The sequence below is a fragment of the Echeneis naucrates genome, chromosome 11, assembly GCF_900963305.1.
Source record: "Echeneis naucrates chromosome 11, fEcheNa1.1, whole genome shotgun sequence".
Lineage (NCBI taxonomy): Eukaryota > Metazoa > Chordata > Actinopteri > Carangiformes > Echeneidae > Echeneis > Echeneis naucrates.
Genome location: NC_042521.1, coordinates 3,490,738 through 3,512,653, shown reverse-complemented (window position 1 = coordinate 3,512,653; position 21,916 = coordinate 3,490,738). Strand labels below are relative to the sequence as shown.

The 21,916-nt window shown below is 44.9% G+C and overlaps 1 protein-coding gene across 9 annotated transcripts in view; it reads right to left on the bottom strand.

The window, feature by feature from the left end:
- Positions 1-21,916, bottom strand: part of pleca (plectin a) — an 83,894-nt gene that overhangs the window by 8,279 nt on the left and 53,699 nt on the right. For 6 of the 9 annotated variants that reach the window (XM_029514931.1, XM_029514939.1, XM_029514940.1 and 3 more), the window contains 30 exons: positions 19,959-20,048; positions 17,907-17,984; positions 17,725-17,817; positions 15,275-15,441; positions 12,856-12,971; positions 12,530-12,636; positions 12,168-12,287; positions 11,984-12,079; positions 11,685-11,812; positions 10,985-11,078; positions 10,753-10,907; positions 10,284-10,620; positions 10,028-10,105; positions 9,761-9,922; positions 9,566-9,670; positions 9,371-9,466; positions 9,139-9,264; positions 8,885-9,037; positions 8,552-8,706; positions 8,339-8,465; positions 7,809-7,992; positions 7,640-7,660; positions 6,909-7,066; positions 6,634-6,812; positions 6,410-6,548; positions 5,963-6,319; positions 5,673-5,756; positions 5,484-5,588; positions 5,198-5,296; positions 45-3,392 (listed from right to left, as the gene is read on the bottom strand). In XM_029514931.1, the coding sequence (XP_029370791.1) occupies positions 45-3,392; positions 5,198-5,296; positions 5,484-5,588; positions 5,673-5,756; positions 5,963-6,319; positions 6,410-6,548; positions 6,634-6,812; positions 6,909-7,066; positions 7,640-7,660; positions 7,809-7,992; positions 8,339-8,465; positions 8,552-8,706; positions 8,885-9,037; positions 9,139-9,264; positions 9,371-9,466; positions 9,566-9,670; positions 9,761-9,922; positions 10,028-10,105; positions 10,284-10,620; positions 10,753-10,907; positions 10,985-11,078; positions 11,685-11,812; positions 11,984-12,079; positions 12,168-12,287; positions 12,530-12,636; positions 12,856-12,971; positions 15,275-15,441; positions 17,725-17,817; positions 17,907-17,984; positions 19,959-20,048 (7,257 nt within the window). The remainder of the gene's footprint in view (positions 1-44; positions 3,393-5,197; positions 5,297-5,483; positions 5,589-5,672; positions 5,757-5,962; positions 6,320-6,409; positions 6,549-6,633; positions 6,813-6,908; positions 7,067-7,639; positions 7,661-7,808; positions 7,993-8,338; positions 8,466-8,551; positions 8,707-8,884; positions 9,038-9,138; positions 9,265-9,370; positions 9,467-9,565; positions 9,671-9,760; positions 9,923-10,027; positions 10,106-10,283; positions 10,621-10,752; positions 10,908-10,984; positions 11,079-11,684; positions 11,813-11,983; positions 12,080-12,167; positions 12,288-12,529; positions 12,637-12,855; positions 12,972-15,274; positions 15,442-17,724; positions 17,818-17,906; positions 17,985-19,958; positions 20,049-21,916) is intronic. The other 3 variants (XM_029514932.1, XM_029514934.1, XM_029514938.1) reach the window with 1 other exon arrangement.

Sequence of the window (21,916 nt, the reverse complement as noted above, 5' to 3'; positions counted from 1 at the left end):
GCTAAAATACTACAGTTAGTGTGTGCTACTTCAGGGGATCGTACCTCTTTGGATTTCTTCTGAAGCTCCTCTGCCTCTCTCTTCAGTTTCTCTCTCTCTTTTTCCAGGTCAGCGATGGCTTTCTTCAGGTCGTCGGCCTCTCTGGTGCTCTGCAGTCTCTGTGTCTCTAGCTTTTGCACGACTGTTTCTGTAGTTTGCTTTTCTGTCTCTTGAAGACGAGCTTTAGCTTCATCGGCTTGCTTCTTGAATTTCTTTGCCTCCGTCTCGGCTTTGGCTTGAGCATCGCTGAGCTCTTTCACCCTCAATTTCAGTTTCTCTGCCTCAGCTGAAACTTCGAGCTGCCTCTTTCTCTCGGCCTCCAGAGATTTTTGAAAGCCTTCGGTCTCCTTGTCAAGTCGCTGCTGGATCTGCTGTTTGTCCTCCAGTAGTTTTTTAGCCTTTTCCTGAGCCTGGTTCTTCTGTTTCTGGAGCTCCTCTGCCTCGGCTTTCAGTTTGGTAGCCTCTTGGATGGCCTGCATTTTCTCCTTCAGCATCTTCTCTGCGAGCGCCCTCTGTTCGGCCAAGTCCGTCTCGGCAATCTGCCGCTGTCTGGCTGTTTCTTCGGCCTCCACACTGAGTCTGGCAGCTTCTTCCGCCAAGCTTTTCATCTTCTCTGCTTCCTCTGCAAGTAATTTCTGGGTGCTATCTTTGTCCTTTTGCATGAGGCGCCGATTTTCTTCCTCTATTTTGATCTTAAGCTTCAGGAGCTGATCCATCTGGATCTTGACCTTAGACAGTTCCTCCTCGACCTGTGCCTTTTGTTTGACAGCGTCATTTACTTCCCCTTTGACCCGCTGAAGCTCCTCGTCCAGCACTGCTTTCTGTTTGTCCGTCTCATCCAGTTGTAGCTTAACCATTGTTAGTTCCTTTTCCACCTGAGACTTCTGTTTAAGTGCTTGTTCTGCTTCTTTTTTGTGCTTCACCATCTCTGCATCAGCCTGTTGCTTCTGCTTCAGAGCTGCTGCCTCAGCTGCTGCTCTCTTGGAGGCCTCCTCCTCTGCTTCTTTCTTCAGCCTCTCGGCATCTTTTTGAGCTTTGGCCTGTTTCGCAGCTTCATCCTCTGCTGCTTTTCTCTGTTTTTCAGCCTCTTCTGCTTTTTGACGGAGCAATGCAGCCTCTTTCTCTGCTTTCTCTTTGGCTTTCTCAGCTGCTTGTGCAAGTTTCTTAGCGTTTTCAAACTCATCTTTCAGCTTCTCCTGAGCGAGGATGTCCTCTTTATTCTTACTGAGAACATTTTGAGCTTTCTGCTCTGCGGCGGTACATTTCTGCGCTGCCTCTTTGGCCAGAACGACCTGCTTCTCTGCCTCTTTCTCAGCCTTGTCCTTCTGTTTATTGGCTTCTTGAGCCTTCTTTTTAAGGCGTTCAACTTCCTCCTGAGCAGCTTTGCACTGTCTCGCCGCCTCCTCTTCTGCTGCAGTGATCCTCTTCACCTTCTCCTCAGCTTCTTTCCTTTTCTTCTCTTCCTCTGCAGCCAGCTTTTTCAGCTTCTCTGCCTCCTCTTCAGCTTTCACTTTGCTTTTCTGTGTCTCATCTGCAGTACCCTTCAGTTTCTTTAATTCCACTTCCAAATCTGACTTCTCTTTTGATGCCTTCTCGAAGCTGATCTTAATGATGTGAATTTCTTCTTCGACGACCTTCTTTTGCCTCAGAGTCTCTTCCACGATTGTTTTTTGTCGCTCAAGCTCAGAAACAGACGAGCTCTTCAGGTGTGTGATTTTCTCCTCGATGTCTTGTTTATGTTGGGCGGCCTGGTCCTCCAGCAGCTTCCTCTGATAAGCTTCATCCTCAGCCTGTCTTTTCAGCCTTTCATTCTCTGCTTCTTTAGCTTTCAGAGCGATCTCAGCTTCGGTCTTCAGACGAGTCGCCTCATTGATGGCAGCCAGTTTCTCCTTGAGTACTTTTTCGGCCTCCGCTCTTTGCCGAGCCGCTTCCTCCTCCGCCATCTGCCTCTGCTTCTTTGCCTCTTCGGCGACTGACCTCAGTCTGCTTGCTTCCTCTGCAAGTTGTTTCATTTTCAGCGCCTCTGACTCAAGAAGCTGTTTGCTCTTTTCTGTGTTCGACAGCGTTGCCTTCTCCGCTTGAATCTTCATCTGCAGAAGAGCATCCATTTCAGCTCTGACTTTAGCCAGCTCGTCCTCCAGTTGCTTCCTCTGGTTTTCGGCAGCATTCACCTCGTTCTTCAGACGCTGGAGCTCATTATCCAGGAGGCCCCTCTGCTGCTCAGCATGTTCAAAGTCAGCCTTCAAACGGATGCACTCTTGCTCTGCAGACAGCTTTTGCTGAGCAATTTGCTCAGCAAATTTCTTCTGTTTTTCCAACTCTTTCTCTGCATTTTCCTTCTGCTTGAGTGCAGCTTCTTCAGCTTTAGCCCTCTTCTTGGCGTCTTTCTCAGCCTCAAGCTTCTGCTTTTCTGCCTCTTCTTGAGCCTGGCTCTTCTTCTGGGCCTCTTCCTCAGCTTGTAGCCTCAAGCGGAGAGCCTCGTTGGCTTTCTGTCTCCATGTTTCAAGCTCTTTCTCTGCCTGCTCCCTGGCTTTGGCCGCTTCCTCCTGTTGTTGCCTGAGCTTTTCAGCTTCTTCTTGCAACTGAAGAACAGTGCCCTGCTCTCTCTTGAGGGATTCTTCCAGCTTTGTTGCCTTTTCATTGAAGGACATGGATTTAGCTTGCAGAGTTGTGGCAGCGGTCTTCTGTGCCACCTCTTCCACAACCTTAATCTGCCTAAATTTCTCCTCCTCGGCCTGTTTCATGCGCCTCTCTGCCTCTTCTGCTTGAAGTTTGAATTTCTGCAGGTCATCTAGTGCTCTCTGTTTTTGCTTTGCAGCTTCTTTTTCTGCTTCAGATTTACGCTTCAGCTCATCTTCTGCGTTTTTCTTCTTCTGAGTCTCTTCGGTGACCTGCTTGCGGAGCCTCTCTGCCTCCTCCTGAGCAGCTTTCCTGAGCTTCTCAGCCTCAGATGCCCTGTCTCTGAGCTTCTGCAGCTCGGCTTCAGCTGTGGACTTCTGGGAGATTGTTGTCTCCAGCTGGACTCTGATGATGTGGATTTCCTCTTCGATCTTCCTACGACTGACGAGCGCCTCCTCCAGCTGCTGAGCCTTGGACTTAATCTCCTGATCTGACAGACTCTTGAGGTGATGCAGCTCTTGCTGTATGTTCTGCTTCTGTTTCTCGGCGTCTGCTGCGATGTCCTGCCTCTTGCTGGCCTCTTCTTTCATCTTCAGCTTCAGCTCCTGCGCTTCTTGTTCAGCCTTGGCCACTGATTTAGCATGAGCTTCAGCCAACTGTTTCTGTTTATCTAACTCGGCCTGTATCTCTGCCATCCTTTTCCTCTCCTCTTCTTTCAGTTTTTCAGAAGCTTTCTGCATTAGTTGAAGTAGAGGGAGTGAAGGGAATTGGGAGAATGTTAGAGGTGTTAGACTAAAAAATGTGTCTAAAACATGTAGGTACATAAAGATGTAAATACATGAGAATATGTTACAGCTACAGTTTATTATCTACAACAAAGAGACTACGACTAAATACTGTATTGGGAAATGCTTGTCATATTTAATCAGTGTACGGCACACAGAATGGCACTTTACTTCACAACACAGCACGGCACTGTACTTTGATTTCATGCAGTCGACGCACTTTAGTTGACCAACAGGCTCGATGCAGGTAGAAGGAATTATACCACAAGGTTGTGTCATTTAACGCGGTTAGTATTCAACAATGTGGGACACAACATCAATTTGTGTGCATGTAATATTAGCAAATACACAAGATGTGATAAAAATGGAGTTGCTGCTGCTATATCTCAATTTCCCATCTGACACCAATACGATTGTTTCATTCTCCATCTGAGTTGTTCCTCAGTCAGCACACACAGCTTCATTTTGAGGGGTAAATAATAATCAGCATGCAAAAAGTATTAAGCATTGTGGGAAATGCACTAAAACTACACAAAGAAGCTGAGAAACAGCACAGTCATTAGAAACAATGAAGATTTCAGCACAGTTAGAACTGATCGTGTAAAAACTAGAATATCCAACACTATGAAGATTAGCTTAGTGATGCAGAAAACACAGCATGGGATCATGTGACACGCAGCACAAAGGGAAGCAGGAGTGGCAAGAAGCGACATCAAGAGATGAGCTATACCATTGAGTTCAGGTGATTATATCTGTAAGGAAGGTTCAACATTTTTAAAACCTGTGCATCCATCAGTCAGCCAATTAGACAGAAAAATGCACTTCGAGTATTTTGGTAATCCATCCAATAGGGAAAAAAATAAATGAATAGATAAAACGTCTTCTGGTTCCAGCTCCCCTGATGAGAGGATCTGCTGTACCTTAAAATAGAAATAATAGTTTTAGCCCTAAACATTCATATCTAAAAGTTTTGTGGTTATGTGGTCTCATCATTTTGAATACATTTCCAAATATAATAATAATAATAAATAAAAAACAAACAACAGGATGATGAGTTAAAATCTGTGAAACATGAAAAAGTTGTGAATCTTGAACCTTCCTTTTATTACAGACAAGGGTCTGATGTACAGAGGAATGATATGAACTGAGAGCGTCTGTACTGTTTTTGTTGTTGTTTTTTTAAATACCTGGTGCTTTGGGGGTTAATTCATCTCTTAAGCTTGTGAATAATATTCACCATGACAAAACACTGGTGAGGAGGTTCATAAAGGATCAAACACAACATTAAGTTAGAAAAGAAGAAAAGGGAAAAAGTAACCATAGATTGAGAAATAATATCTGAGCGGGCAAGGAGCCAAAACTGAAACCCCCAAATCACTGCTGTGAGTGATTTCAAGAGGAAATAAAGAAGCAGCTACCAAAGCAAAATTATTGGACAAGCAGCTGAGCGGTCAGAAAATGTGGCTGAATTTAGAGCGAACGCCGAATCGGAGTCGTGTGTTCAGACTATGTGACGTGACTTGAATACACAGTGTAGAGGAACGAGAGACGTATACATCGTGGGGATGTGATGTGCTACGACAGCAGGATGAAACCGCTTGCTTCACCGCTGTATTCTCTGCTATCGGAGTCAGAAAGTTCTGGAGTACCAACATTTTGTCAGTAATAATGACAAAATATTTCCCAAACGTTCATCAGTCAGGAGGCTTCAGATTTTAAACTGCTGCTGCTGAGGATGATGAATGTGTAAGTACCTCGTCATCCTCCAGGCGGCGCTGTGTCTCCATGATGAATTTGATGTACTGGCTGGTGAGCGTCATCAGCTCGCTGTAGCGGGTTCTCAGAGTGACATACTGAAAGAATAGCAGCAGAACAGAGGAGTTAAACTTGACTCATGGGTGGAGGCATTTCAGTTGCTAAGACAAAGCTTTAGGCTAAACTAAACATCCAATCAAAACAGCCAACACATTGTTATTTACAGCTTTAACGAGGCTGGATGATAACCAGCTTTGGCACGGACAGAGCTGCTCGTTAACACACCTCTTGGATGATGTTATCGGATGCACACTCCATTTTGGGTTTCTTTAGCGGGGATGCGATTGGATCCTGGAGGGCTTTGTAGGTCAAAATCTGGAACTCATAATCCTAAAGAGCAAGAAAGAATGAGAATAAAGTCAGACCAGAAAATAAACGTGCTGTTTTTGTAAAGCTGAAATGATCAGTACAGACCTTGACTGAGTCAATGTAAGCTTTTGCATTTTTCTGGCAGTTTTCAACATTGTCCTTGTTTTTCTCGACCTCTTCCAGGAGTTTCTGTGAGTGGCAATGAAAACATGGAAACATGAAAACATATTCAGTCTCTTTTCACGTTCCCTAAACAGGCAAAGCCACAGCTGCTGAGTTTGTGTTCATTAATATGAATCTGTTTCATAACAGTCAGTGAGTAAACAAAGTGAAGCAAGAAGATTGAATGTGACCAGAAGTTTAATGACCCTTTCCCTCTCATCCTCCCACAGTACCTTCTCCTCTGCCAGCTGCTCCTTGAGAGCCTTCCCGTCGCCGATCGGCACACCCTGAATCTTCTCCTGCCTCTGTCTCGCCTCTGTGAGCCATTGGATGAGCCACTCGTAGTTTTCGTGGTAGGAATTCATGTGGCGCCCGAGGAGGTCGAGCTCCCGCAGCCTCAGCTCGATCTGAGCGAACACGGCCTGCCAGCGGTCCAGCATGCTGCTGACCAGCTGACGGTAATGCTCCAGGTCGGCGTCGCGCTCGCTGTGGATCCTCGTCATCTTGTCGTTGATGCCTGTGGCCCTCCTGAGTTCGTCCTGCAGCTGGTCGAACACGGCCTGGTCGGCCTCGGCTTCGGTACGCATCGACTGGAACAAACCGAAATAACCGTTCATTCACAGCTAATACGAAACAAGTCACATACAACGATTTTAGATTAGTAACTGTTGGGGAAATACCTTCAGCTGACTGCGATGGTCCTCCACTTCCTTCTTCTTAGACGGGACGTTACTGACGTCACGCAGACGGGTCTCATACCTCTTCAGCGTGTCCTCTGCGTCTTTAGTGTTTCTGATCACAACATCGATGGTCTTCAGCCTGAAATGAAAAGGTTCACTCTGTAAGACTGAAAACAGAACAATCCTAGCTGAAAATTTGCCAGAAACAGCTGACATGGACTCACTTGTCCAGGTAGACAGAGGACAGGCCGTAGACGTGGTCCATCTTCTTCAGCGTGACGTCCAGCTCGGAGCGCAGTATCGGAGCAGAGCTGGACTGCTGAGGAGACGCCAGGACCTCCTCCGTCTTCTCAGCAATGGAGCTCAAGTCTTTCTTCAGGCCCTCCAGCTCAGACTGGACTTTCTGCCACGAATCATCGAGTGAGCAGACACATCCAGTCAGTCATAAGGTGTGTCTGATTCATTTAGATTCAGATGTGCTGATGTTTTTTAAGGTTACCATTTGCTCTGCAGTCTTCAGGGCACACGCCTTCAGCGGCTCCTTGTCCACCGGCTGGCGAAGGCGCGTCACTGTTCGATTCTCGCATCCCTCCAGCCTCAGGCGGAGGTCCTTGATCTTTGTCAGGTAGGTCTTACACACTGACTCGTCCTGCTCGCCTGGTTAAGTCAACACAATAGTTTTAGATGTGATCTGTTTTCAAAGAGCTCAGGTGCTGAACAATTCAAGCTGGTTATTAGTTCAAGTTTTGGCTTTGCACATAATATATAGATTATAACAAAACAAACAAACAAGCGACTGCACAAAAACAGGGCACGAATTAGTTAGAGGCATTTATTTAACAGAGAGGCTTAGAAGCAACTTTAATTTTGATGTAGTTATGCCATTTTAAAAATTTAGAAAAAAACTACAGTTCTACATAAAATCAATGTCCCTCATTTGTAAACACATGTACCCTTTTAATGACTGTATTGATGGTGATTCATTATAGTGAATAATTTTAATTTTAGTGATTCAGTCTGGAAATCAGCTGCCATGAAACACATGCACAGACACAGGTGAAGTTAGGAGGAATAAAAAAATCAGTCAGACTGATGAAGCTGATTGAGTTAACAGACAAAGTGAAACACTACAGCGCAACAGCCCTTGGCACACACACACACACACGCACGCACACTCAGCCAATGAAAAGCTCCTGTTAAACATCTGCCACTGTGACTGAAGCGCCTTACCTGCCCTGGGGGGCACGAAGCCTGTAACGTGAATCCAACAGTCAACTTACACACAAATGATCGTGATTGAATGTCAAGAACAACTATGAGGAGTAATGTGCTAAAGCGTGTATTCAGTGTTTGGGTGATGGTGAATGAATCCACAGCGGTGTAACCAAAGTGTACACACCTTGCTCTGCAGAGCTGACCATTGTGTTGTAGTGCTGGTTGGCTCTGTTGTAGTTGGACTCCACCTGCATGCGGTCCTCCGCCCCAAACATCTGGGAGTCCTGACTGTCTTGAAGGAACTCCTGATAATGCTGCTCCAGATTTCTCAGAGCCAGCCGGTACTCCTCCACCCTCATGGTTTTAAACTGCACAAAACAAGACAAGACAAAAACACCAGATCAACACACTGTTGTGTCTTTATTCCAGTGTATTAGGGGAAAACAGCAAATGATGAGTGTTTTTAAAAAGTCATCAGTGATGAAATTGAATAAACACGAGCGCTCATCCAAACACTAAACACATTTTATCCAAGCTCTCAGTTAATTTGAACTGTTCTCATACTTTCTTATACACAAAAATCTATTTAGATGTTAGCAAAAGACAACAGCTGCAATTAAAGTAACATTCATCTGATCCCAACTTATCAGGAACGGCAGCTTCTGTTTTCATTAGCTAAAGCTAACAGCTTCAGAAACCTGAAAAGGTCGTTACCATGGTAATGTTCCACGTTTTGATGATGTGGATGTCTCTCATCAGGTACTGCCAGGACAGCAGACTCTTCATGTCCACAAACATCGTCTGCCACATCGTCTGCAGCCTTTGGAGGTTTCCGTCCAGACTGAGGAAGAGCGCAGCGGTGGTGAGCTCTGCGTGTACGTGAATGTGACTGCTGACTGACAGTAATCTAAGACAACGTGAGCTCACCCAGCCACGCTGTTCACGGCGTCCTTATTGGTGGGCGGGACCAGGAAGCAGATAGACGGTACAGACGCCTCGCTGCCTTTATCGTTCAGCACCCGCCACTTGTAAGGCTGCGAGTTGTTCAGCAGGGCACATTCATCTCCTCTGTGGACGGTGATCTGCAGGGACATAAACATGGAGGCTCACGTCCAACTTGTCTAAACTTCACTCTCTAATTTATCTGTGGTCACGATGGAAACAGTGCATGCTACTTTATTAGATTCATCAGATGTTCACAACAGCCTTTAGTTGCTGCCCTGATTTCTCTCCAGGTCCTACAGAATTTAAATGTTTTACCTCCACCTGTTTGAAGTCACAAACAGCCTGGATGGGCTGTTTTCCCTTTATTGGGCTAGCAGGGTTACGTGGTTTCAGCTGGACGATTGTCTTGGCTCTGCGCTTCAGGCCTTCCAGGTGAGTTTTGAAATCAGCCAGTTGTTCTTTTTCATCCTGTTATGATAAAATTAATATTCAATAGAATGAGATGCAAATTTCAGTGGAACTGTAAACATCAAACAAAATCTCGATGTGTCTATTAAAGTAAAACCTACAGCTGCATCCTGCAGCAGATCCTCCAGCCGTGTGACCGTGATGGAGCGGTCACACGTGTACTTCCTCTTCATTGTGTCCTGCATCTTTTTGAGCCTGTCCTCTGCCTCCTTCACATCCGAAAAAAACTAGACGAGGACAAAAGTGAAGACGTTAAGCTGTATTGACCATGTTGGCTGGTATCAGACACATGCTAAATAATGATGTAACTACAGTACGAGGCAGTGAACGTACCTGGAAGTAGGCAGTGTTTTCTTTCAGGTGGGTTTCGACGCAGCAGCACAGCTGGAGGATCCAACTCCACTGAGTCTGCAGAGCTGCAGTGAAGGCCTGAGGAGGGGGAGGCAGACGGGGCAGCAGAGTGTTAATGAGTGTATATAAAATATGTGATGTAGTGTCTGGAGACTGCAGCAGTGGACTGAGTTGTACCTCTATGGTCTTCCTGGCAGGGTGTCCATCTCTCAGCAGTTTGTCTCCTGTGGTCTGGACAGTGTTCACCTTCTTCTCCCTGAGCTCCAGCTCTCTCATCAAACCCTGTTCACAACACAAGCCGGTTACAGATGTTACACCGAGAACTTGCACCACGTTCGTTATCACCGCAGAGCACTGCTGCTGTGGCCTCACCGAGTAGTTATCCTTCTTGGACACCATGTTGGTGTTTCGCTCGCTCCAGTCGTAGTTCACCTCCTCCTCCTCTTTCTCGTTCAGCCACATCAGCTCTTTGGTCGCTGCGACCACGAAGGCGTGGAGCTGGTCCAGGTAGCGCAGGCGGGCTTTGGAAGCGTTCTGTGGTGACATAGATGACACGAGTTATGATGCAGAAGTAAACTTCACCAGCAGTGATGAGTGATTTAATCAGAAGAGTGATTATTTGAGTCTGTTGTGACTTACGAGGAGTTTGCCGTACTGAAGCTCCAGTTTTCCCAGATAGTCGCGGTACGCAGCTTTACTGGCAGGTGAGATCTGACTCTGATATAGAGGAGAGACAAAGTCAAAGGGCAGCTTGGGAAGATTTTCTAAGAGGTATCACTGTTGTTGCTGTTTTTAGACCAACAGGTAACAACAAATAACAGATGTGGTTGGTGGTAAAAAAAAAAAAAAATCTTTCTCTTTCTACCCGAGACATTTCCTCGAACCATGTTTGTACCTCGTCAGCCTTTGCCCTCTCGATCTTGGAGCGGAACTCCTCCACTGACTGGTGCAGGCCCCGGTGGCTGCCCAGCTGCGACTCCACGGAGGGCAGGTCGGACCCCCACTCTCCGTCATCCACACGCCGCTGGTTCTCCTCCACCCAGCCCAGCAGATCTTTGATGTAGCGCATGGTGACTTCGTCCAGCTCTGGCCGCACCCTCATGGGGGCCTGCTGCAGGATCGTGGTGGTCTGGATTTCACGCATGGGGATCTGCACAGTGGTCACGCCGGACTTGAGCCTCAGGTTGTACTCACTGCGGAGGTTCACCAGACGCTCGTGGAGACGATACACCCTTCAGCCAGATAATGAAAGTTAGAGCTGAACATCGATTACCATGTTTGTTTTTTTTTATACTGTCTCAGGTCTTCTAAATATTCATTAGCGCCAACTTATCAAACTCAAAGTGTTGTGTTTATTGTTGCACCTGCGATACATCTGTTCAGCCTGCAGGTGGCGTCCATCTTTGAGCAGCTGAACGTCGTTGAAGAGGAAGCGGATCATTCCTTCAGCTTTCTCCAGGTCGGCCTCCATCTCTGCGGTGTGCTGAGCAGGTTTCCCCGCGCTCAGCATCCTCACATCCTGCAGCAGAAAGACGGAGACGTTACAGCTCTGCATCAACACTGAGAAAACGTGACGAGCTTTTTAATGCATCTCACCGCCTGCAGCAGCGTTTCCACCTGGTTGAGCTGCTCCTCACAGACCCCCGACTCCATCTGGACCTTACTGACTACCCTCTGGAGTCGCTCCAGCCTGGAGGGAGGGGGGTCAAAACTCAGGTTAAACAAAGGGCAACAGCTGACAGACAAACAATTATGGTTAAAAGTTCACTTTTCATTTAACTATGCCCGTTGGCATAGTTAAATGAAAAAAATATTATTGCACTCACTCCGTCTTCTGGCGGAATAAATATTTTAACTCGTATCCCTGATGCAGGAAAGCCATGGTGGAGCTGAATCTATCCACTGAAGTGCAGCTGAGATTTTTCAAAACTCTCCACAACACTTTCCCAAAACATTGAGTCAAACTCGAAGCTACGCCCTGTCTCCCATGTGATGATTAAAAAAAAAAAAAAAAAACAGAAGTTCATAGATCAAATAACCATATTGTTGTGAGATTGTTTTTGTACGACGGAGCAACCGTCATGTGTTTGCCCTAATGTGATGTTTCTTCTCACCCCACAAAGCCAACTCAGTTGCATTTCTTTCACAGAGTGGATTTTAGTCGTTAGGAAATGAGTCATCGTCATGCTCACACAGAACTGGTTTCTTAATTTTTTTGTGGTTTGTACCATTTAGAAAAAAAAAAGTAGTTTTTCTTTGTTGGCGGACAGCATGTGATGTGGTTTGGCCTGTGTACCTCTCAAACTCAGTCCTGAGGAGACGCTCTCTCTCCAGTATGGCCACGTGCAGGCGGCCCCATTCCTTCTCCACATCAAGGGGATGGTAACCTGGTGGCACTTTGACATGACCTGCCTGCACTGCACCCTGTAAAAAGGCAGTTGAACAACTGGGTCTGAATTTTGTCTCTAATGACGGAGACAGCAGCAGAATCATTTTAACCATTTAAAATCCATCCAGACGTTCGGAGATGGTTCACTTGGAACTGAAAAAAGTGGCCAATTTTCATGACTGACTGAATGTGGATGAGTAACTCACCTCAAAAGACTTGAAGATGTGTTTGGAGCGGTTCTTGTCGGCCTCCTTCGCTGGGAGCTCCGTTTCCTTAAACTTCAGAAACTGACGCCAAAGAACCTGCAGGTCGGAGAAGAGATTTGGATTTAGTTTGCCGTCAGTTTCATCACTCTGCTGTTATTTCAGTCAAAACACAAGATCCAGTCACCTCGATCTCCTCATAGCTGGTGGGGAACTTCCTTTCCTCAAAGACGAGGATGTGGTGTCTGATCCACTGCAGCAGCACAGTGACCAGCTCATAATACTCCTGCCAGCGCAGCTCCAGCTCCTGAAGCACAGATACAGGAAAGGTTCAAACCCAGAGGACCAGGTTTGGGTCCATGAACTGACACTACTGTTGTTTTACCTTGAATGAATCATACCTACGACGGGTTATTACTTAAATCATCAGGAACATTTAATAAATGCTGCATTTATTTTATTTATTCTTCTGCAGATTTAAGTTGTTCCCTTTCCAGTGATTTCTTGTAATGTTGTTGGATTTCACATATTTTGAGGACGACGACTCACATTGGCTTTAACTCCATCCTGGACGTCTGGTACCCTGGGCATGACATCATACATAGAGGAGACGTACGTGATGATGGATTTCTCATCTGGATGGGGCACATCAACATCTGTAGAGGAGGAGAAAAATTAGGACACTAATTTATTGCTTTTTTTTTTAAATCAAATTTGGTTTGTAAAAGTGGCTTTGTACACTAGACGCAGTTGAGGCAGGGAACCTGACACTTTTCACCATTTATCAGTACGATAATACCGGTTTTCCAGATGAATGGTCCTACAAAAGTGAAAAACCTGCAGGCTCCAGTGTTCCCCGGTGTAAAAGGACTCACCCTCGGGGTCCAGCAGTCTGGTGACTCCCAGCTCTCTCTCTGCCACGCTGAAGGCCTGCTCCAGATTCTCCTGGTTGCTCTGTCGGTACACTTGACTCATGTCAATCAGAGTCGGCCTGCAGAGGAAAAACCACCCAGAAATATCAGCGACTGGAAATGAGTCTTCAGCTTATCTACTCCTGTCAGTCAGAAAAGATTTATGAAGGTTTGGTATTAAATCAGAGCTGTGAAAAATGCGTAAGAGATTATTATATTAACTTTTGAGCTCTAGATCTGTTTTACTTTCTTTCTTTTATTTTTACCTGCCAGCTGGCAGGTAAAAATGTTACACTGCATACTTCATTAATTACATCGCTAGAGGCTGGACAATGAGTTGAACTATTCCTGAAAAGACAAGCAAAAACACGAGCGCTCACTTCCAGAGCAGCTTTATATTTCCTTATATTTGTTTTACACACAAACAAGACATGCTCTTTGCCTCTGAGTGCACTGTGCCAGAGAGATAACAGCAGACTAATAACATGTGGGCACAAGCACAGAGAGGATCATAACACTTGGAGGATAAAAGGCTTCTCGCAGGATGTGTAGTAAAGCCTGCAGAGCTCAAGCTTTGCCAAAACACCACATACACTTGCACCACTCTGCGGATGTAGTACTCTCTGTGCGCCGGGGCCGGTTCTTTCTCCACATAGCAGGCCCTCCTGTAGGACGGTCTGTCCCGGCTCAGGTGGATGATATCGGGCTCTGATCCAGATTCCTGCTCCTCGCTCTGGGACCCTCGACTGCAGCGAGCCCGGGGGCTCTGGGGCGCTTCGCCCAAGTCGAGGGAGGTCTCAGTGGGAATGTCCTCACACAGCATGACCACCCTGTCCTCCAGGTCGCTGACGGAGCCCACCGTGCTGCTGGAGGCGCTGGTCAGGCGCCTCTTTGAGTGCAACTTCCTCTTCAGGTTTAGCATTGTAGCAGGGGTCGAGTTAAATGAGTTGGTAAAAACTGAATTAAAAATTTTTAAGCTATGGCCAAAGGGAGAGCACTCTCATCCTTGCTTGTAGGGTTTTGTGATCCCTGCTTGCAGTGCAGTCCTCTTTTTATTGTCCATTTCCAGCCATAAACCACAGAAAGTCCTCTAGACAGCTCTGCAGCTCTCTGCGTCCTGCTCGTCCTCCTCCAAGAAAGAATCTACGGCAGAGTGGTTGGCGTACCTGTGCTTTGCTACAACCTGCTGAGCCTGCAGTCAGCATACCTCCGGGGCAGCCTTTTCTCAAATTAGCATGATACGCCCCCACACTGTCAGAGAGAAGGTGCTCTCCTGTCAGGCTGACGGATGCCAACTGCACATCCAACATGTTGTTTTAGCGCCGCGTGGCGAATGTTCCAGCAGGGTTTGGTTTGCAGCGCGAAGGCAAAGACTTAAAGTGGCACTCCACCCAAAATACACGGTTGGAGCCCAAACCGGTCGCCTGGAGGTTTCAAAGCTGCCTGTTATAGTTCAGAGTTTCCTCACTCACGAGCACGGTGGCTCTCTGTCAGTTCTTATGGTTGTGGGCAGAAAACAATATTTCAAAGCCCTGCTGTCACTGTGCACACCGAATGATGGCCGATGCAACTGTTTTTTTTTTTGTTTTTTGTTTTTTTTTTTTTACATGAAATGAAATGAAGCTGTTTTTAGAGCAGATGTTAACCCTTCAATAGAGTCTGATAATTAAAACAAGTTTTCTAAACACTCACATAAGAGGCTGAAAGCAGCTACTTCTTCAGGACATTTCAAAGTTCTTATTCATATATTTGTCAACAACCATAACTAACCATTATTGTTGAATTAACAGATAATGAATGATTGAACTTTACCTGTCCTTACAGACCTGCTTTTCTTATTTGACTCACTTTCTTTCAATATTCTTACAGTGTCAGTCATAAAATGTTTTATGTTTCTTCAGAGAAATTTTTCTAAATGTTAAGGAACAGATCTAACAACACTTTACCTGACATGTACTTACAGTAGCGTTTCATAAACCTTCACTTACAGCTTGTAATTGTTTAATGAGGGCTTTGTTAAAATATAGTACGAGTAGAAAGGATTGAACTGAGGAACTCAAACCTGAAATTTAGCTGTTTCCATAAAAGCCATTCTTTTTGTCCTGACAGGTAATGCCCTAAAACTCAAATATGAATTTTGCATTCCTGCCTCTGAACTTCTTGCAATAAATAAAACAAGCAGCGTGATGTGAAGTATGCAGAAGGTCACACAGGAGACCCTTTTAACTGCCTGTAAAGTTCATTTCCTACGGTGGTACAAGATTCCAGGTCCAGACAAGTTTTTGTGTGGTTTGAAAAATGCTTTGATGTTACATTTTCAAACCATCCATTTGTGCTATCATCATCAGCTCTTTTCTTGATCCACTGATTCTCTGGGTCTCACCTGTGCTTGTGTATGATGGCGTTGAAGAGCTTTCCGTCCCTCCAGCTGGTGGTGAAGTTGTCGCAGCGCAGGCCCTGGTATCCCTCCACCATCCTCTGAGACCAGAGCAGCAGCTTCTCTTTGGCCGTCATGTCGTCTGACTGACCGTTCACCTGGATGTCTGAGATCTGGAGGAGAAGACGGCCTTTAGTCAGCAACTGGGCTGAAATTTATTTACTTTACAGAAGCACATTTTCTTTTGAAACGTTGAATAGGAACTTCAGGTTCACAAAAAGAGAAAGAATTTTTTTTTTTTCTTTTTCCCATTTTGCCCTCTAATTTCTTCCAGACTTGAGATGAGTCACATTTGAAAACCTCAAATAGCAACCGCCACTTTGACTTGCAAGGCACATGGAATCCAAGAAACTCAGTGTTTTGGAGAGAAACACCAACACTTTGTGATTACTAGTGACTAAAACAAATCATAGGAGTGAAATCCTGTCTGAGTCATCAATGTCACTGTACTTTCCAAACTACAAATATCTGCATAAATACTCATGGAGTTGATGTCAATGAAGCAAAACGTCCCACAGCCAAATTCCTCTGTTTTCAAAATCTGCAAGAGAAAGCTATGAATCAAAAGGCCGCAGCGCTAAAACTCCCTCAGCTTATTATTTTTTTTATGTATGAAAGACAGACTACAAGATAAACTGCAAAATGAATCAATACACATGTTTGAGGTGAGTTCCTGCTGAGGCTGATGGAACCAACATGAAGTTTTCTGGTTTGATCGTTGAGTCTCATCTATATTAATCCGCCACCCGGCGGTTAGCGTCTGTTCCACGTCTATAATCGGATGTGCCAATGCTTATGTGGAGCCCACGGTGTTTGTTTTGCTGCGCCTGATGCAGCAGAAGGGTGGGGCTGCAACAAAAGCTGGCACAGGCAGCTACAACAATCACATGAAACCTTTTGCACGTTAATTCTGCCGGCTTTTTTTTTTTTTTTTTTTTTCACCTTAGCTAGTTCACCTGTCCTGTTGCTGAAAGCTTCACCTACTTCAATCACAAAATAAATGTAGTTTTATTTTGAAACATTTGATCTACAGTTAGTGATGATATTTCACATGATAAGCTTCGCTGACTGGAACAAGCTGTTTTTTTTTACATCTACATACTATTTTCAGTGTTTTGGTGGTATGTTGATGAGTCAGAGCAGAATTTATAATTTCACTTGGGACCCCCCCTTTTTTTTTTGCAGGAAAGGGTGGAGGATGGAAAAAGTAGGCCTTTCTTCCTTCTGCTATTTGCCTTTGGATGGGAAACCCTGGTGCTGCACTGCGGACGTCGGCACAAACTGACTCAGACGCTGAATAGAAACAGGACCTACGCCCTCCATATATTTTATTTATTTATTTATTTTGGTGTTGAGAGGATACCGTTATTGCACACCCATTATTTCAACCAGTCACCTGTGTATTAGTAAACCATTAAAAGCTCCTTGGAGGCTCAGAGGAAACTCTCCATTGTTTGTGATGACCAGCACGTGTTCAAACAAAGAGATCGCGGCTTTGCTTTGAGGAAGTAATGGCTGCCTGATGACTAAGTGCATCTAAATGTAAGCACTTGGTTAACCAGAAAAGCAAAAGGCAAAATTACTATTTTTAAACATACATAAATATACAACATAACAGAAAAAAGTTAGGTACAAAACTGTAGTTAGATTTTAAAACAGATTTTTCGAGTATTGTCTTCTTTCAGCATTCTCGTGGCAATCTCTGAGTCACACTGAGGAAAAGGATGCCACATTCACATCCAAATTTAACTGTAAAAGCCATCAAAGATTCTTCATGTGCTCCCACTACTTTTTCCAAATCTACCAAACCATCTGTCGGATGGATTTTTTTATTCCCCTGTCATCTGCCCGGTGACTAACACTTTCCTACGATGCCAGCACAGTTATGCTGTTAAAAACCAAGAGAGTTTCCCCACGAAAAGGAAACAAAAAAAGACTTGAGAAGAAGATCCATCTTAAAAAAATGAATGAATGGCTCTTTTCTGTGTTTAGTCCTTGGGCACTCTAGGGGCTCGAGCAGCAGTGGTAGTTGTGTATAAGAAGCTAAGTGCTGCCAAAAGTCCAATAAAGCCCATTTGGAAATGATTTAGCGCCGTGTGTTGTAGCTGCTGTGTCAACATGGGGATAAATTGAAGCTGATGATTGAACCGAGCGCGGGGAACCTCACGTTGAGGTTTCTCATTGTGCGGCGGAAGCAAACTAATCACAACATAATGAAAGTAAACTGTACAAAATGTATATTACTCATACTCATAAGGATTTGATCTTATGCAACACCAACATGCAATTTGAGGTATAAACACCACATGTTCAGGAAATGTGACTGAGATGTTGCCAGATTTCTTCAAATCTCCCACTTCAGAGAAATACTGGCCCTTAAAAGTGTCCTGCATTACCTGGAAGTGAAGGATGATGGTCCATATCAAGCCCAGGGTCAGCTTGGGATTCCCATCTGCAATGTCATCATTCCTGATGTTGACCAGTTTGACCTGAATCGATGCAAACAGAGAAAGGAAAATCAAAATGTATACTTTATATAACTAAGCATAAAAAAAGAAAAGTGTTCTTCTTTACCGACCTGTCTGTGTTTGAGAAAGTCCAGAGCGATCTGTACATTCTGCAGCTTGTGGAAGCGCATCCGGCCTTTCTCCCGCGGCTGAAAGAGACGAGATGATGCTCAACGTTACAGAGAGAAAACCCAGGAGGTTTGAATAATCCGCAAACATCAAGGCCCCATGACTGAGGATCAGGTGTTTCAGGTGCTTAAATCAAACATCTACTCTGTTGCACTTAGAGCTTCACAGTCATGGTCTTTGAAACTGAAAAATAAATAAATAAGACAGCAAATTTGAAGTGCCATTCAAATTCTGCGTGGTTGTGATGAAAGCGTTTGGCCAGAGCTTCACCAGATCTGAGCCTACAAAACATGACCCTGAAATGCAGTCGCGATCCAGCCAGGATGTCTGCGGGTGAAAGCATGATGATGAATGAAAAACGATCTCAGTGATTTTTCCCCAAATCATCAGTCTCGATCTTTCTCCCCCGAGAGCTACCAACAACCTGTGCCTGCACCTCAGCAAACACCTTTTCCTTCATGACACAGTCCAGTCGACCGTCTACAGTTACCCCCCGGGGTGATGGCTGTGACATGCATTGGCACTGCGCATGTTAAGCTTTCAGCCAGTTTCAAGCTTTGCTGCAGAGTTAGTCAACATATCAACTTGCAGTGATGAAACTTTGGCTTTTTGCTTTCAATACAGTGAAAACCCGCAACTCTTGTTTGACCCTAAATAACTCCATCTAACAGATTTCAAGGACCACACCGATTGTTCTTGTCCATGGTTTTTAATTTTGTAAACTATACATGTATCAAAAACCGTGACCCAACTTCGGTTATGTGGTTGAAGATGGATGTGTTTTTCTGCTAGCCAACCTAACTTGATTGGACTGATTTGCCCAGTTATGTCAGTTTGCAGCTGCCGCTTCTCTGTGAATTTAAAGTTTTTGAACACCTTTTATAGTGCGGTTGTTTTGGATTTTTCCGTGTTTCTCCTTCGACTGTCAACTTCTATTTCAAGTGTGGAGGCGCCTTTAGCGCAATAATGACGCCCTGCTGATGCAGCTGCACACAACCATTTGGAAGAAGAAGTTCTTGGCTACACACACAAACGAAAGATTCATAAGCTACTGTATGTGTGCTTTTGGAGAAGGTCTTTGGGGATCCTGCAGTTTTAAGTGTTGGAAAGTTTCCTAGTTTGCAGACAAAAGTCTGGTTCTGTAAACAGCTAACTTACACAAATTTCCTTCATAAAATGTATTTGATTAATTTATCACTTCAAAGATCAAAAGGCACAACCAGGAAGTTTCTTTACAGTAAACGATAACAGGAGAGTCTTCATGCATCTGGAGGCAACAGCACTACCTAAACCAACTAACATCGAAACATGACGCCTGTCTGATAAAATGGAGGAGGACGATGTTGGACACAGAAGGGGACAATATACAGGGAGTGTGACTGTCATCATGCACAACCCAGCAGCCACCTGGGGTGGTGACACATGCCACGCCCGAGGAGGCGGCCAGCCACAGTCCAGGCGCCACTCACCAACCGCAAGTTCCTCACAACGTCACGTTCCCTCGGCTACCAAGGCAAGAGCATCGCAAGAGAGGAAGGCAGAGGCAAAGGGGGAAAGGTCAGGGCAAAGGTCAGCAAACAGGAATTAGATAAAGGAAAAACCAGGGATCAAACAAGTCAGTGCAGAAAGGTTACGAGATGGAAGCAAAGAATGAAAATTAGTGTTTTAAGGCTACATCACCACACGGTGTGTTTCCAAAAGACCACTGCTAAAGGTAAGTAAAGTAAAAGAGTGCGCATAACCTCAGCATGTACTGAAATGTCCAAACAATCTCTGGAGAGTCAAATTTGACAACATGCAAGAGTGGAGACGAGGAGCCTGCCAGAGTAAGACTCAGATAAACATTTAGGACAGTTTGAGTTACAATGGAACAAATATGACAGCAAATAAAGCCCGTAGGACAGGAGAGCAGGGACAATAAGAAAGAAAGGTCTGGACAGGACGGCAGGAGAAGATATCCCAATATCTAAAGGTCAGAGGTCAGTAATGCTCACCAGCGTCTCTCCAGAGAGCACCTCCAGCAGGGAGATGAGGTTGTGTCCATCTCTGAGGTCCTCATAAAGGTCAGTGATGTGTCTCTGGGCCTGGACCGAGAAGAGAGGAGACAAATTTTTACTGACCCAACCGACACGTCAGTATGAGAGTTGAATCGATGCTTCAGTTCAGCTGATCTCCACAACGGCAGCAAGAATATCACATTAGTTTTCAATCGCATCTGACTTTAGAAAGTAAAAAAAAAAAAAAAAAAAAAAAGAAAGAAAGATGAAGAAAGTTATATAAAAGGAAAAATGTAAAAAAGTTGATTCTTACTTTCACAGTTTTGTGTTTGGGATCATTTGACATGACACAGCAAGAAGCATGAGCAGTTAGATCAGTTATAAACATTAACTACATTATCTAAGTCTTTTGCTCAGAGGTGAAAACACAAGTGAGCACACACACGTTGGCTATCATCCCTCACGCACACAAAAAAAACATACACACAATCACACAAAGTAAAGTTGGCCTTTCAGTGCAGATTGTGAGGAAGGAGGAAAGAAAAGGTCAGAGGTTGTTTTTGTTTTTTTTTTTTAAAGAAAGGAAAATGAGGGTGAGGGTGAGGAAGGGTAAAAATGTTAACACGGCTCACACACAACACCTACCTCTCCTTTCCAGTGCTGATGGGAAAGGATGGGAGGACAGGGTGAAGGATGAAGGATGGAAAGAAGAAACAGTTTGATGTGAGAAAAATGTAAAACTGGCGCGACAGAAGACAGACGACAAACATGCAGCCGCTGGTTTGATTTTAAAGACGGCAGACAAAGATCGTTGCATTTGATTTGGTCTGATCCTGTTTGTTTTTTATTTTGGGATGCATAGAGTTTAGATGACGCACTAAATAATGACCAGTTTTTACGATTTTAGGTGTAACTTCTGAGACAGCTAACAGTAACAAATCAGGCATTCTTGGCGTCATCGTTAAATCTCATGACTCTGTTGTTACCATGAGTCCAAAAAGGCCTCGGGGGGCAGCGAGACCGCCGCCCAGCTCGAGTTTGAATCTGGGGGATTTTTCCTGACAGACAAACAGCGGCTGACGACAAAGCGCCGCAAATCACAGGACGCATATGGAGGATGGCAGACATTCCTCGCTGTTTCACACACATCAGCACTCGTGTGAAAACAAAAGATCCATCATCCTGAACTTCCCTCTGAACAGCAGCCAACACGCTGCAGGTCAATTAGTCTCAAACGTCAGTGTGCTTAAAAATATTCTCTCAATGTAAATATCATTGGTAACACTGCCAACGCATGACTGTGAATGTTGTGTTCTGCGTTAGTGACAGAAAAATATTAACGTCATTTGAATCACATTATGTTTGACGCACCGATCTCTGTCTGTTACATAATGACATTACATTACCAGAGTTAATGTAGACACTGCCCTACAGAGACGTCATCAGCTGCAGTCCTGGACTCTGCAGCTGACTGCTTACATATCAGTTCTCCTTTTCAGGGGTCATAGGCCAGAATCCTCAGCCAGTACTGCTCTACAGTATCGTGGCTGAAAACTTATTTTAGAGCTGTTGGTTGCAGATTAAGTCTGGCAGCTTCCTGTTCCCCTGCAGAGCCCTGAGAAGCCGCCCTGTCGGTCTGGAGCCCAGATGTGAACCCTGAACCTGAGCCCCGGCCCAGCGTACCGCTGTGAGAGCGAGACCAGGTGTTCGTGACTCACTGCCTCCCTCAAACACACCCAGTGCAGTTAACACAAAGAGCTCTGTGAATTTTAGTGTGCAGAGACCTGATCTTTGAGGTTTTCACTTCTTCTTTTTTTTAACAATGGGATGTCAAGACTATGAATCAGGCTTTTCTTTGTTTTCTGTCTCCTGTTTATCTGCTGCTTTGAACTGATTTCATCCAGCAGCTAATCAGATCGGACAGTAGTTCATCTTCAAAGCAAACTTTTTTGTGT